Source organism: Budorcas taxicolor, chromosome 2, assembly GCF_023091745.1.
Source record: "Budorcas taxicolor isolate Tak-1 chromosome 2, Takin1.1, whole genome shotgun sequence".
NCBI classification, from domain to species: domain Eukaryota; kingdom Metazoa; phylum Chordata; class Mammalia; order Artiodactyla; family Bovidae; genus Budorcas; species Budorcas taxicolor.
This window is the reverse complement of record NC_068911.1, coordinates 49,128,596-49,141,609: the sequence shown is the minus strand read 5'-3', so window position 1 is coordinate 49,141,609 and position 13,014 is coordinate 49,128,596. Positions and strand designations below refer to the sequence as shown.

Sequence of the window (13,014 nt, the reverse complement as noted above, 5' to 3'; positions counted from 1 at the left end):
GCTTGAAGTGAGCCCAAGTAAGAGGTGTTACAGCATGGAACTGCACACACCCTATAGATCAGGCCCCATAGCACTCCCCTGGCCAGCCAGAGAGCGGAGTCTCCACCAGAAGAAGAAAAGGGAGGAGGTGAGGGCCATGGGCGAGGCCCAGTCAGACCCAGTCTGGGGCTCAGGGCCCAGCTGCACATCCCTTGTCACCTGCTTCACACTTTGCTTAAACCCCTGAGTCCATCACAGCCCCATGTGCTGTCCCAGGGGCTCTGGCTTCCACCCTAGCTGCTCCTTGGTAGGCTCCTCTGCTGAGGGAGTCACTGGGCATATTCCTCAGGGGGGTGGGGACCATCTGGGAGCACTGGGGGGGTGTGGTGGACAGGGGGAGGGGGCTGGTAGGTGTGAGGACAGGGATCCAGCAGCCCCACTCTGCACGGTGCCAAGCATGGGGCCCAGCTGTGAGCTGGCGGCCTCTGTGGGTGTCGGTCATGTGATGGGTGGGCCTCCCCTCCAACAGGCCAAGCCACTGAGTCACAGCTGTGCACACTGTGCCCCAGGCTCCCTCTGGAGGACAGCCGCTGACAGGTCAGCTCCCTGGGCAGGGGAGGTGACCCGCCCAAGGTTGGAAAACGTTGACGTCAAATGTCCCTTCAGCTGGGACAAAGACACGGTGTTTTTAAGTCCAGAGTTTTCAGAGCTGCAGCCAGGGCTGAGCCTCTTCCCACAGCATGGAGGCTTCCTAAATAACCATGCCCACGTCCCGGGCCTCATTCCCTCTTCTGGCCTAGCTCAGCCTTCTGGGCTACAGGCCGTCATGTCCAGTCTCAGGGTTTCCCCCGAGACTTACCACCACTCTCCAAATGCTTCATGGCTCAAACTAGCTCTGTGTCCACTCCCACACCTGCCACCACAAAATGGGCACCTGCCCTGGGTCCAGACTCCACCTCCCAGGTCCCCTGAATCCCTCTCCTCTTCTCTTGCCCCATGGCTGCTAAGGGGAGGCTTCATCACTGCTTGCCACCTGGCTGGTCTCCTTCCCTGTCTCTTCCTCAGCAGCCCCTTTCCTAACAGTACTCAGAGGAGTAGTTCCAAAGTGCCCAGCCATGCCTGGCACTCCAGGTCCCTTCAGTGGCTCCCCCCCCTGCTTGGAGGGCTGGGGCTTTACACCGTTGGCAGGGAGAACCCAGAAGGTGCAGGAGGTGTACAAGGAGAGGGTAATTTCCAAAAATCAGTCTGGTCCGGGCAGCAAGGGATGATGTGGGGAAAACCAGCATCCAGGTGTGAGAACTGCCCTGGCATTTCATGGGGGTAGTGGATGTGTGGAGGGCACGGTGGCATGAAACAGAATGAAAATGAAACTCCACAGCTTCTGGGACAGGAAAAACCTCACCCACCCCAAAGGCTGGGTCAGATGTCCATTCCTCCGCCAGGCTGGCCCCTATGTCTGCATGTGGAAGGGAGGTCAGCCAGCCCTCGCATGGATGCCACATGTGGTAGGCCAGCTTCAAAGGAGGATGGGAGCATGGGCTCACAGACCACTCACAGCTTGTGAAAAACAACAGAAGAATACACAAAAAAAGAAGAAAGCCACCAAAATGTTACTGAGGGCATTTCTGAAGAGTGGAGCCACGGGCTATTTTCTTCCTTTCTTTCTGTTAATGTTTCTGTTACCTCTTTGTTTCTGGGTTTTCCTAGTGAGGGAGTGAAAGTATTAGTTGCTCAGTCGTGTCCAACTCTTTGGACCTCAGTGGATTGTAGCTCGCCAGGCTCCTCTGTCCAGGGAATTCTTCAGGCAGGAGTACTGAAGTGGATAGCCATTCCCTTCTCCAGGGGATCTTCCTGGCCCAGGGATAGAACCCAGATCTCCCACAATGCAGGCAGATTCTTTACTGTCTGAGGCACCAGAGGAGCCCCTAACTCTCTAAGATGAGCAGTTCTACTTTTAACCCAACTCAGAGTTTTCCAAGGCTCACTCCAGCTCCTGTGTCATTCGATGACTAGCATCTTTTGGGATCAGGGTGCCCACTGGAGCTGGGCAGCAGCTGGAGCGGGCTGGCCCCTGTTCCCACCCTGGCCTGCATTCCCAGCTTCTCCTGCGGCGCTGTTCTCTGGCCAGTCTGATACGCCCCTCTCCCCTGAAGACCCTCGGGATTCAGGGGGGAAAGAATTCCTGCTGAGGGAACAGAGGTGCATCTGGGTTTCTGCTTCTCCCCAGCCCAGAGCATCAGAGCTGAAGCTGCTATGGAAGCTGACATCCTGCAGCTCGGCCTTATGCGATCCCCGCTGTGCCTGGAAAACCACCTGTGACGCATCCCAGCCCCACACCAACACCCGTCTGTCGCTGCTCCTGTTTCTGTCCCTGTTCTCTCTCCCTTTTTTTCCTCGGGAGCTTAGAGGGTGGGGAGTGAGGCAGCCGGGGTGCCCTGCGAGGGACAGGAAGGCAAGAGCACACTAGGAGGGTGAGCATTGGGAGCGGGCTTTGTCGGCAGACCTGGGCTGCGGCGGGAGGTCTGGGAAGGGGGCAGTAAACTGCATGTGAAGCACAGGACTCCCCAGGTGACAGGGTCTGTGCTGGCTCCTGGGACTGCGCTAGGACTCCAGGCCATAGCCTTTCGTGATCTGTGTGACCCTGAAGGCTGGGTGACTGCCCTGCACATTGCCTAGGTTTTGGGGCCACCACTCTGCCCTCTGTGGCTGCTCCCCATTTCTGAGTACTGCCTCTCCAAGCTCCTTTCCCCAGCAAAGCCACGGGGTCCCCTCCAGCCTCCAGCGCCAAGTCAAGGGGTCATAAAGAAGAGCATCCTCCTCCCAGGGCTTGGCTGGAAGGGGCCCTGTGGGCCTCAGAGACCAGCCCCTCCCACCCCTGAGTCATGCACTTGTACCCAGCCAGGTTCCAGAAACGGTTGCGGGGGCCAGCACTGGCCAGACGCTGGTGGACATGTGACTGGCCTGGTGAGTCACTGGCCTATGGGGCGTCAGTCATCTCATCTGTGAAATGGCCACAAGGGATATAAAAGTGGAAGCCGGGCCAGGCCTGGGGGAGTTTCTGGGGTTCAACCCATTCCTGTGCAGCCTGTGTTGGGGGCAGGTCTGGCTAGGTCCCCAGACCGACCGTTTACCATTTTTACCACCCTCCTCTGCTGAGCAGGAAACAGAAGGCTCCAGAGGTGACCTGTCACCAGGGTCACCCAGCGAGGGGACAGGGAAGCCGGCAGGCGCCGACCGCCTGGGTTTTGACGCCGTGCCTTTCAGTTGGTAGTGACCTTGAGCAAGTCCCTGGCCCCTCGGAGCGCTAGTTCTCGGGAGCAGGGGGCGGGTGTGGTAATGGCTCCATCGTCCGGGACAGGACAGACCCTTCACCTGCCGCTGCCCGGGGCCGGCCAGAGGGCTGGACGCGCGGGAGCGGGGCAGGCGCCCCTGACCTGACCAGCGCTGCCACCCGGGGACGGGGAGAGGTGGAGGGGCCGGGGCCTGGTGAGGCCGGGGTGCCCGCAGGGGTCTGGGCTGGCCGGGGTCCTGCCCCGCAGCCCCGCCCAGCCCGGCGCCCCAGGCGTCCCCTCCCGGGCCCACGGCGCCCACCACCCAGGGGCGCAGGGAGGGACAGTTACCTTCCCGTCATGGTGGCTGCGCACGCCGAACCCGGGCCGCCTCGGGACCCCCGAGCCGCCGCCGCCGCTCGCTGAGCGCCCGCCGGCAGGTCCGCGCCCGGAGCGAGGAGACGCCCAAAAAAAGCCGGAGCCGCTCCGCCCGCCGCGCGCCCAGCCCCGCCCCGCCCAGCCCGCCGAGCCGGAGGTGGGGGCTCGCTCTGCAGGGCAGGGTCGGGTGGGCCCGCCGCGCCCAGGAGGCGGGGTGCGGGAGGCGGCGGCGAGGCGGTGGGCACAGCGCGCCGGAGGGCGGGGAGGGGGCGCCGCGCCCCCCGCGCAGCCTCGCCTCTGGGGACACCCGAGCACGGCCTGCGGAGCGCGCGGGTCACGTCCTCCCCGCCGGCTTCGCTCGCCACCTCCCGGATTCCGGGCATAGCTTTCCTTTAAAAGGGAGTGAAGTTATAATAAACACGAACGAGCCCCCTTGCCCCGCTGGGGCGCCCCGCCCGGAGCTTCCCCGCTCCGGCTGTCCCAGGCTGCCCTGGAACGCGAACACGTGCGGGGGAGGGAGCAACGGGGAGAGATGCCGAAGCCACCTCCTCCCTGGCCCCCAACCCCGAGTGCCCGCTGCGGCCCCGGGCAGAAGGGGCCACCTTCACGCTTTAATTCTGCAGACAGACGTATCTGGACACCGACTCCCTCCCGGGGCACTGGGGACTCCCAGTCTACGGAGTCCCGCTTCCAGGAAAGTCAAGGTCGAGGGGCGCCCCCTTTGAGTCAGAAGCCTGATTCTGCATACTTACAGGCCAGTGCCCTCCCCCGGAGATAGCCAAGTCATCGGAGTCTGTGAGCAGCCCCCTAACCTAGCAGAAGTTACTCTATAAAGATGAACCAAACGCCAGAAGTTGAGGAGGAGAATCAAGGAAAGCTAGAGAGGAGTCTTTAAACTGACCTGGAGAAATACAAAAATTTAGGGAACATATTCTGAATAAAAATGTTAAATAAACAAAACGTTTACTCCACCTAAAGGCAGAAATTTCTAGCGAGGCAGTGGAGTGTATGTAGCTCATAATTCAAGGCAGCCCAAATACCAAAGCTGGGATAAAACTGAGCAGCCTGGTCTGTTAAACCAACTGAACATTGCCTTACTTCTTGGAAACAGACAAAAACTATCTAGAAATGGCCATGCAAAGTAGCAACCCACAAATGAACAGTGGAATCCAGAGCGATGGGAAAGGCAGCTCCTAAGCAGCTGATATCTTGAAACTATTGCAGTTTGCAGTTCTTTTTGCAAATGTGTCTTGGTTGATTCTGATTAACTGCAATTTGATGATTAAGTGGAAAGTATGGATGCTTTCTCGGGTCATCCGCCTGTTGATAGAGAAATGCTTTTCATGATTGCCGACACAGAGACACAAATGCGTTGGAGGTTGTGCACCAGCAATGGACTGGATGCTTAATCAAATATTGGGGTTTCGTGGGAACCAAAGGGGATGAAAGGTAGAGAGCAGAACACCAAAGGGACCTGCTCCCTACCTGGTGATCCCATGCCTGCCCTCCAGCCTTCTAGCCCCACTTTGTATGGTCACTGAGCAGGAGGGGATCTACCTGTGGCCAAACAGGAGCTCTCTGCTGCTCGCCTGTCACTCAGAGTGCCTCTTCCCTGGGCCTGGGCAAACTCAGCAAGAGCTGGGTGGTGACTTGGCCGTCATTCAGCCCTGCTAGAGAGGTGGAGCCTCAAGGAGCTGTCTGCCAGCCTCCTACAGTGCTGCTACAGGTCAGATTTGCAGGAAAGAGCTGGCAATTGCCTGGCAGTGATTATTCAGATGTTCAATCACTCATCACCCCTTCATTCAAGACTATTTATGGTTTATAAGCACTGGGGGTTCAGCTGTGAACAAGAGGACCTGGGCCAGGTTCCCACTGAGTTTAGCTGGGATGCGGGACAAACTGCAAACAAATAAATACGGTTTCAATCAGGAACAGTATTGCAAAGAAGAGGCAGTGAACAGGGTTGCTTTAGAGTGTGGAGAGGCAAGTGGCGGTGGCGACTGAATGAGGAAAAAAGTTAGCAAGTGCAGGGACTCAGGTCAGAAAGAAGGTGATAAGGAGAACACGAGGGTGGGGCATCGGAAATAAGGGGGAGGGCGGGGCCAGAGCACCGGCGCAGAGTCTGAGCGCGGGACACAACACTCTTTGACACCAACATGGTGAATTTCCAGACATTACTCGGAAAGAAGCCTTAAGCAAAAGAGGCCTGCTCCATTATTTGAAGCTCCCTGAGGTAACCAAGGAGATCCAACCAGTCCATTCTGAAGGAGATCAGCCCTGGGATTTCTTTGGAAGGAATGATGCTAAAGCTGAAACTCCAGTACTTTAGCCACCTCATGCGAAGAGTTGACTCATTGGAAAAGACTCTGATGCTGGGAGGGATTGGGGGCAGGAGGAGAAGGGGACGACCGAGGATGAGATGGCTGGATGGCATCACTGACTCGATGGACGTGAGTCTGAGTGAACTTCGGAAGTTGGTGACGGACAGGGAGGCCTGGGGTGCTGCGATTCATGGGGTCGCAAAGAGTCGGACACGACTGAGCGACTGAACTGAACTGAACTGAACTGAGGTAGCCACCATCCTGAATTTTTTCCACCACCAAGCTCTTCTGTCGATGGAATAAAGTTGGTTGCCATTTCCTTCTCCACGGGATCTTCCCCATCCAGGAACTGAACCCACATCACCAGGGAAGCCCGGGTATCTGAGCATTCGTGGTAAAATTCTTTGAGCTTTGCTGAATGCGTGACTGGGGTGTTTGTGGCGGGCATGGCTGTGATTTCTGTTAAGAGTCCAGATGATTGGCAGGTTTTCTTTCTCTCCTGCTTGTTGGCCATGTGGCAGGACAGCTGGGGCAGGTCAGATGAGGGGTACGTAAGACTGAAGAGCCTTTTGGGCGTCCCAGGAAGGGTAGTAGGGGAGTGGGTGCCATGAACCTAGAACTCAGCGAGGTCCCGTCTCTGCAAAGATGTGGACGGCTTTGTGCAGATAGGGTTTCAACCCTGGGGCTCATGTCACTGAAAGTGTCTGTGCTGAGCCAGAAGCCCTCTAAGGATGAGAGGTCAGGGGTCCCAGTGAGGGAGGGAAGCCAGGGTGTGGAGGTGGGAGTGAAGTGTCACAGAAGCCCAGAGAGCACAACTACTCTCTGCTCCCTTGTGCAAGCTGCTTCAGGTGCAGGTCAGGAAGGGACCTGGGTTTGGTGTCAGGAGGAGACCCACGGGAGTGAGGGGACAAGCTGGAAGGATAAGGCATGCGTGTGTTCTAAGTCGCTTCAGTCGTGTCTGTCTGACTCTTTGCAACCCAATGGACCATAGCCCTCCAGGCTCCTCTGTCCATGGGAGTATTCTCCAGGCAAGAATATTGGAGAGGGTTGCCATGCTCTCCTCCAGGAGATCTTCCTGACCCAGGGATTGGACCCGTATCTCTTTCATGTCCTGCACTGGCAGGCAGGTTCTTTACCACTAGCGCCACCTGGGTAAGGCAGGGCCCTGCAGTGCCCTCTCGCAGGGTTCTGTGGTCCTGCAGACGGCGCTCCCTGGGGTGGGGAACACAGCACCCGATGGGGGCATTGGAGGTGGCAGAGAACTTTATAACTGCTTGGAGGAAATCCTGCTCTCAAGAGAGCAGGAAGGGGGCAGTTGTCATGTGAAGGAGAGAGGAGGAAAGGGTGCAGTTCGGAGACTGGGGTTTGACAGGGAGAGAGCTGCTGACACTCAGAAGTGAGAACTGACTCAGCCACTGCGTGTGATGATTCAGAGCAGGACAGATGAGGCTCTGAGATGTCAAGGGTCAAGGAAGGCTGGGCCACAAAGCAAGCAGTGGACAACGTGACAGCTGTCCTAGAAGAGACTGGGGGGTGCAGGGTCCCTCTAGGTGCAGGCCCCGTGCCCTCTGGGTCTCAGGTTCTCTGTGAGCACCCCCTTCCCAGGGGATTTACTTGGCTGCCCCACACCACCCTCTCGCTCCCCACTCCAGCCCACTGCCACACCTGAGCTAACTCAGTTCCCTGGAGGTCCCATGGCAGGGGGAGAGGGAGGCGGTCATGGGGTCCAAAAGAGGGGTTGGGCCTCCCTGGACCAGCATGGCCACGGCAGCAGCAGTGAGAACTGGGGCCTCCAGCTGCCTTGAGCAAACGGCCTTTTCCCCAGAGCCACGTGGGGCTGTGGTGTGGGTGGAGGAGGAGGAGGTCTCAGGTCCCCCTCAGGAGCAGAGTGCCTTCCCAGCAGGCAGGACCAGTATCATGCCTGGTTAATAATGGCCCATGTGATGTGAGCGCCCCAGGGGCTCCCCCTCCCTGGAACTGGTCTGGGCATTTCCCTCTCAGGGTGTTGGGGATGCTCCAACACTGAGCCTCATAGAATAGGGATACATAACTCAAATCAGCCAGCTGCTTCGAGCCTGAAGTTTGTTCCGAAGAGGCCTGTGAGAATCCCTGGGGAAGGGCAGGGAAGCACCTGGCCTGTTCCAGCAGGAGCCTCTCCCCAGGCAGAGAAACAAACAGTGAGCGGCACACCCACCTCTCACACCCGCCTCCGTGCACCCCCACACACCAGGCCAGCTGTCATTTTAACAAATGCATTTTTCTATTTTAAATATTTCTTTATGGCTATGCCACGCGGCCTGCGGGGTCTCAGTTTCCCTGCCAGAGATCGAACCCACACGTTCTGCAGTGGAAGTATGGAGTTCTGACGGTAGGGAATTCCTAAGTTTTTCTATTTTAAAATGTGGGCATGCCCTCAGAACACAGCGTCTGACCGGCACAAAATGTACTTACTTCTTGGACCATGCAGAACTCAGTGAAAGAAGCTGGTGGTATCATAACCCACTGACTCTTTTAACACTTGTAGAAAAACAAAATTGTTATTTAGTAGCTAAGTCGTGTCCGACTCTTTTGTGACCCACATGGACTATAGCCTACCAGGCTCCTCTGTCCATGGAATTTTCCAGGCGAGAATACTGGAGGGGGTTGCCATTTCCTCTCCAGGGGATCTTCCCGACCCAGGGATCAAACCCTCATCTCTTACATCTCCTGCAGGGGCAGAGCATTCTTTACCACTGAGACCCAGAGATGTTTTTCAATGTAAAGAGAACACAGGACCCTTATTCAGATCTGGTTTACTCAGCGGTGGAGCTGAGCCCAGGAGCTTTATCACTCATGGCTCTGCTTCCTTTCCAAAGACTGCCTGCCTTGAACTTTGAAGAGAGAAATGTATTTCACTCTTACCTTAGCTCTGGGATAGACTTCACTCAACTCCCAGGTTTGGACCAAGAGTGGCCGAGTTTGGACCAAGAATGCCTCTAGCTGGCATTCAGCAATGCCACATTTTTGCACCTGGCCACATTTTGCATCCTGGCCTCAGTTACCCAACAAAAAACCACCTGTGCACAGTGACCACAGAGTTCTTCATCAGCCTCCCCTGCTTCCAGAAGCATCTTTCTTCCACACATTAAGGTTAACATTGCTTCCCCTTTCTCATGAGGACAACCAACCATTAACCTTCCCATTGGAGCATCTCCAGCCTGTGTCTAGAACAAAGATCAGGTGCTCCCCACCCTCACCCCCAACCTGTCCAGACTTGCAGGAGGCCTAGCATCCAGCCAGGATGAGCTAGGCATGCCCGCTGCAGCTGGTCCTTTACCCCAACAGTAGCGTGACCACTTAGAAGCCGTAAAGAGAATGGCAGGGAGAACCAGGCTGGGCCCCATGCATATCTCAAGAGCAACAAGCACCACTCAGTGGGCACTGTGACATGTCTCTACCGCAGAGGGCTGAGTTGCCCCTCGGCCTCCTCCTGCTGCTCCCTGCCCTGAGTGGAGTGCTGCCAGTCACTTCTCTGTGGAACAGCAGCTGCCCGGCCCTCTTGGCACAGCCACGTGGAGAAGCCTGGGCAGCGGCTGGGAGTGTCCAGCCACCACCAGGTACCCAGGCATTTTGGCCCATCTCTCCCTGGACAGGAGGCTGGGCTAGAGCTGGAGGCGGAGCCAGAGGCACTTTGTGGGTCCAGAGAGGATGGAGGAAGCCAAGGAAGGAAGGGCCTGCCTCCCTGGGGAGGTGCCTGCTGGGCGAGCCACTGAAAGTCTATTCCCCTGCAGGCCAGGAGCCAAGGCTGCAGGGCAAACGGAGCAACAGCTGCCCTCTGAAATCAGAGGAGCCGGCAAAGGTACAGCAGCCAGGGTGGCCTCCACGTGCAGCCACTAAACTGAGCGTTTGCTAAACGGGGTTCATGAGCCCCTGGGAAGCCTGATGCTTAGAGCAGGCACACACCCTAAAGCTGCCCCCTACAAGGATGTGAGAAGAGAGAATCTGCAATCACTTGGAGTAACCTAAGAAAAGTTACTAAGACCCCTCCCTGTCAGTTATTGTTGTCCCCAAAGAAGGGAATTCTTAGGATTATTTCTACCACATCAAATTAATTATAATTTTCTGCTATAAAAATTTCATGTATCGGGAACCGTCCAGAGGCAGTAAGAAGAAAACTTACCTTGAGCTGTATCACCCAAGATGAGAATGACACTTTGCTTCCAGTGTTATTTGGGTAGAGTTATTTTGTGATCCCCTTGCAGTTACTTTGTGACCCTTGTGCAGTTATTTTGTGATTCTTTTGTGTTCCCAGTTCCACGTTCTGTGTCTTCATGGCAGATGTCCACACTGTTTGGCCCTGAGCCGGCCTGCCCCGCTGTCCAGCACTGGGCATTAGTCACACTGTGTGGTACAAAAATGCTGCCCTGGGAGCTCCCTGGACTCCTGCTGCTTGCGAGGGGTGGGCCGGCATTCCTGTGCGCTATGTTCACAACTTTTATGAGGATAACTGGTTTTCATTTTTCAGTCAAATGTTACATACCTCAAGGTTGGAACTGTTTAACTTGTACACAACACAGCACCCAGCAGAGGGCTGGCTAGACACAGAGCAGGCGCTCGGCTACTCACCAGAGCCAGCGATGTTACGTGTGTTGCCGTGTTGTTTAAAATGACTTGTCTTCATGCTATGAATGTGCTATACACCAGAACGCAAACTCTCCCAGGGTAGACTCCTGCCCTATTCGCTGCTCTATCCCTTGAACTAAGGGCAGGGTTCTACTCAGAGAAGCTGCTCAGTAAATATCTGTTAGATTAACACTATTTTGAATATTCTTGGTAAGTTTTGTACATATATGATAAGCTGCCTAATTGTAAACTGTGTATCACACTCCTGTTGCTGGAAGCATCTCAGATACCATTTTACTCAACACATAAATTCCTGAACTGAATTTGTATAAATAAAAAAGTTTACCTACACGTAAGTGAATCTGTAGTTTGAAGAAGTCTTGATGGAAAGTATTTTTTTAAACTGGAGTCTGTTTGAAAATGCAGTTGATGCTCAGATTCATCTTACATATGCTGGATTTTCCTAGCGGTTCACTGGTCTGAGATTTGCCCCAGGAGAAGCAGGTCTGGGGACACTCCCCCCTCACCGGATAAGGCACAGTAATTTTGACCAGCACTAATGTTGCTTCACTGACTGACCAGCTACAGAGAGGGGCAAGGCCTCTGGCCAGTGGAATGAAGAGAAGCTATAATTCCACCTTCACATCTTTCAGTTAGGTTTGAGTCCATTAATGTGGGGTAGCATGAGGGCAAAGCAGAAGTCAACTGTACATCTTTTTCCCTAGGGCCACCCGAAAGATGTCCATATGAAGACACCTGGAGCCCAAGGATTCTGCTGGGCAAGAAGGGTGCAGACACCTGGGGGGAAAGGGCTGGGCCTGCATCTAATGGTTCTGCAGCTTAGAAATGTTATAACAGGTAGACAAATCCATGCTCTTAAGAGCAGTGTGGCACAGTGACTTGAAGAGTATAGACCACGGACTCAGGCTACATGGGTTCAAAACTAGCCATATGATGGACAACTGCTTCCCTGCCCTGGGCCTCAGTCTCCTCATCTATAAACAGAGTTAGTAACAATAATCTTAATAGAGATGTCATGGGGATTAAATAAACCTATATGTGTAAGTGATTCTCCAAATTATTGAGGATACCAAAGATACTTAGGTAGCCTGGATATGACAAAGTATAGCACGGATGCTTTTATTTATGTGGGTCATATCTATCAATATTTACCATATTAAAAATGAAAATGAAAATTTGTGATTACTTATCAATTCATTGCTTTATTGACTATGCCAAAGCCTTTGATTGTGTGGATCACAATAAACTGAAAAATTCTGAAAGAGGTGGGAATAACAGACCACCTGACCTGCCTCTTGAGAAATCTGTATGCAGGCCAGGAAGCAACAGTTAGAACTGGACATGGAACAACAGACTGGTTCCAAACAGGAAAAGTACATCAAGGCTGTATATTGTCACCCTGTTTATTTAACTTATATGCAGAGTACATCATGAGAAACGCTGGGCTGGGAGAAGCACAAGCTGGAATCAAGATTGCCGGGAGAAATATCAATAACCTCAGATATGCAGATGACACCACCCTTATGGCAGAAAGTGAAGAAAAACTAAAAAGCTTCTTGATGAAAGTGAAAGAGGAGAGTGAAAAAGTTGGCTTAAAACTCAACATTCAGAAAACGAAGATCATGGCATCTGGTCCCATCACTTCATGGGAAATAGATGGGGAAACAGTGGAAACAGTGTCAGACTTTATTTTTGGGTGATCCAAAATCACTGCAGATGGTGACTGCAGCCATGAAATTAAAAGACGCTTACTCCTTGGAAGGAAAGTTATGACCACCTAGATAGCATATTCAAAAACAAAGACATTACTTTGCCAACAAAGGTCCGTCTAATGAAGGCTATGGTTTTTCCAGTGGTCATGTATGGATGTAAGAGTTGGACTGTGAAGAAAGCTGAGCACCAAAGAATTGATGCTTTTGAACTGTGGTGTTGGAGAAGACTCTCGAGAGTCCCTTGGACTGCAAGGAGATCCAACCAGTTCATTCTAAAGGAGATCAGTCCTTGGTGTTCTTTGGGAGGACTGATGCTAACTAAAGCTGAAACTCCAATACTTTGGCCACCTCATGCGAAGAGTTGACTCATTGGAAAAGACTCTGATGCTGGGAGGGGTTGGGGGCAGGAGGAGAAGGGGATGACAGAGGATGAGATGGCTGGATGGCATCACTGACTCGATGGATGTGAGTCTGAGTGAACTCCGGGAGTTGGTGATGGACAGGGAGGCCTGGTGTGCTGCGATTCATGGGGTCGCAAAGAGTCGGACACGACTGAGCAACTGAACTGACTGACTGATCAATTCATTTAAAATCAATAAGAACATTATTAACATATATTATTATTAACATATATTAACACAATATATGTTTATAAAAACTATGTTTTCCAAGACAAAGAATAATTACTAAGACTTCTACGCTCAACCAAAATATAGTAGCAGAAACCAGACA

At 53.8% G+C, this 13,014-nt stretch overlaps 1 protein-coding gene across 1 annotated transcript in view; it reads right to left on the bottom strand.

Annotated features, from left to right (window-relative positions):
• LIMS2 (LIM zinc finger domain containing 2) overlaps positions 1 to 3,723 on the bottom strand; it is a 40,272-nt gene extending 36,549 nt beyond the window's left edge. Inside the window, exon 1 of the mRNA XM_052655071.1 lies at positions 3,600 to 3,723. Coding sequence (XP_052511031.1) covers positions 3,600 to 3,610 — 11 coding nt within the window. The 5' untranslated portion in view covers positions 3,611 to 3,723. The remainder of the gene's footprint in view (positions 1 to 3,599) is intronic.
• Between the last annotated feature and the right edge of the window lie 9,291 nt (positions 3,724 to 13,014).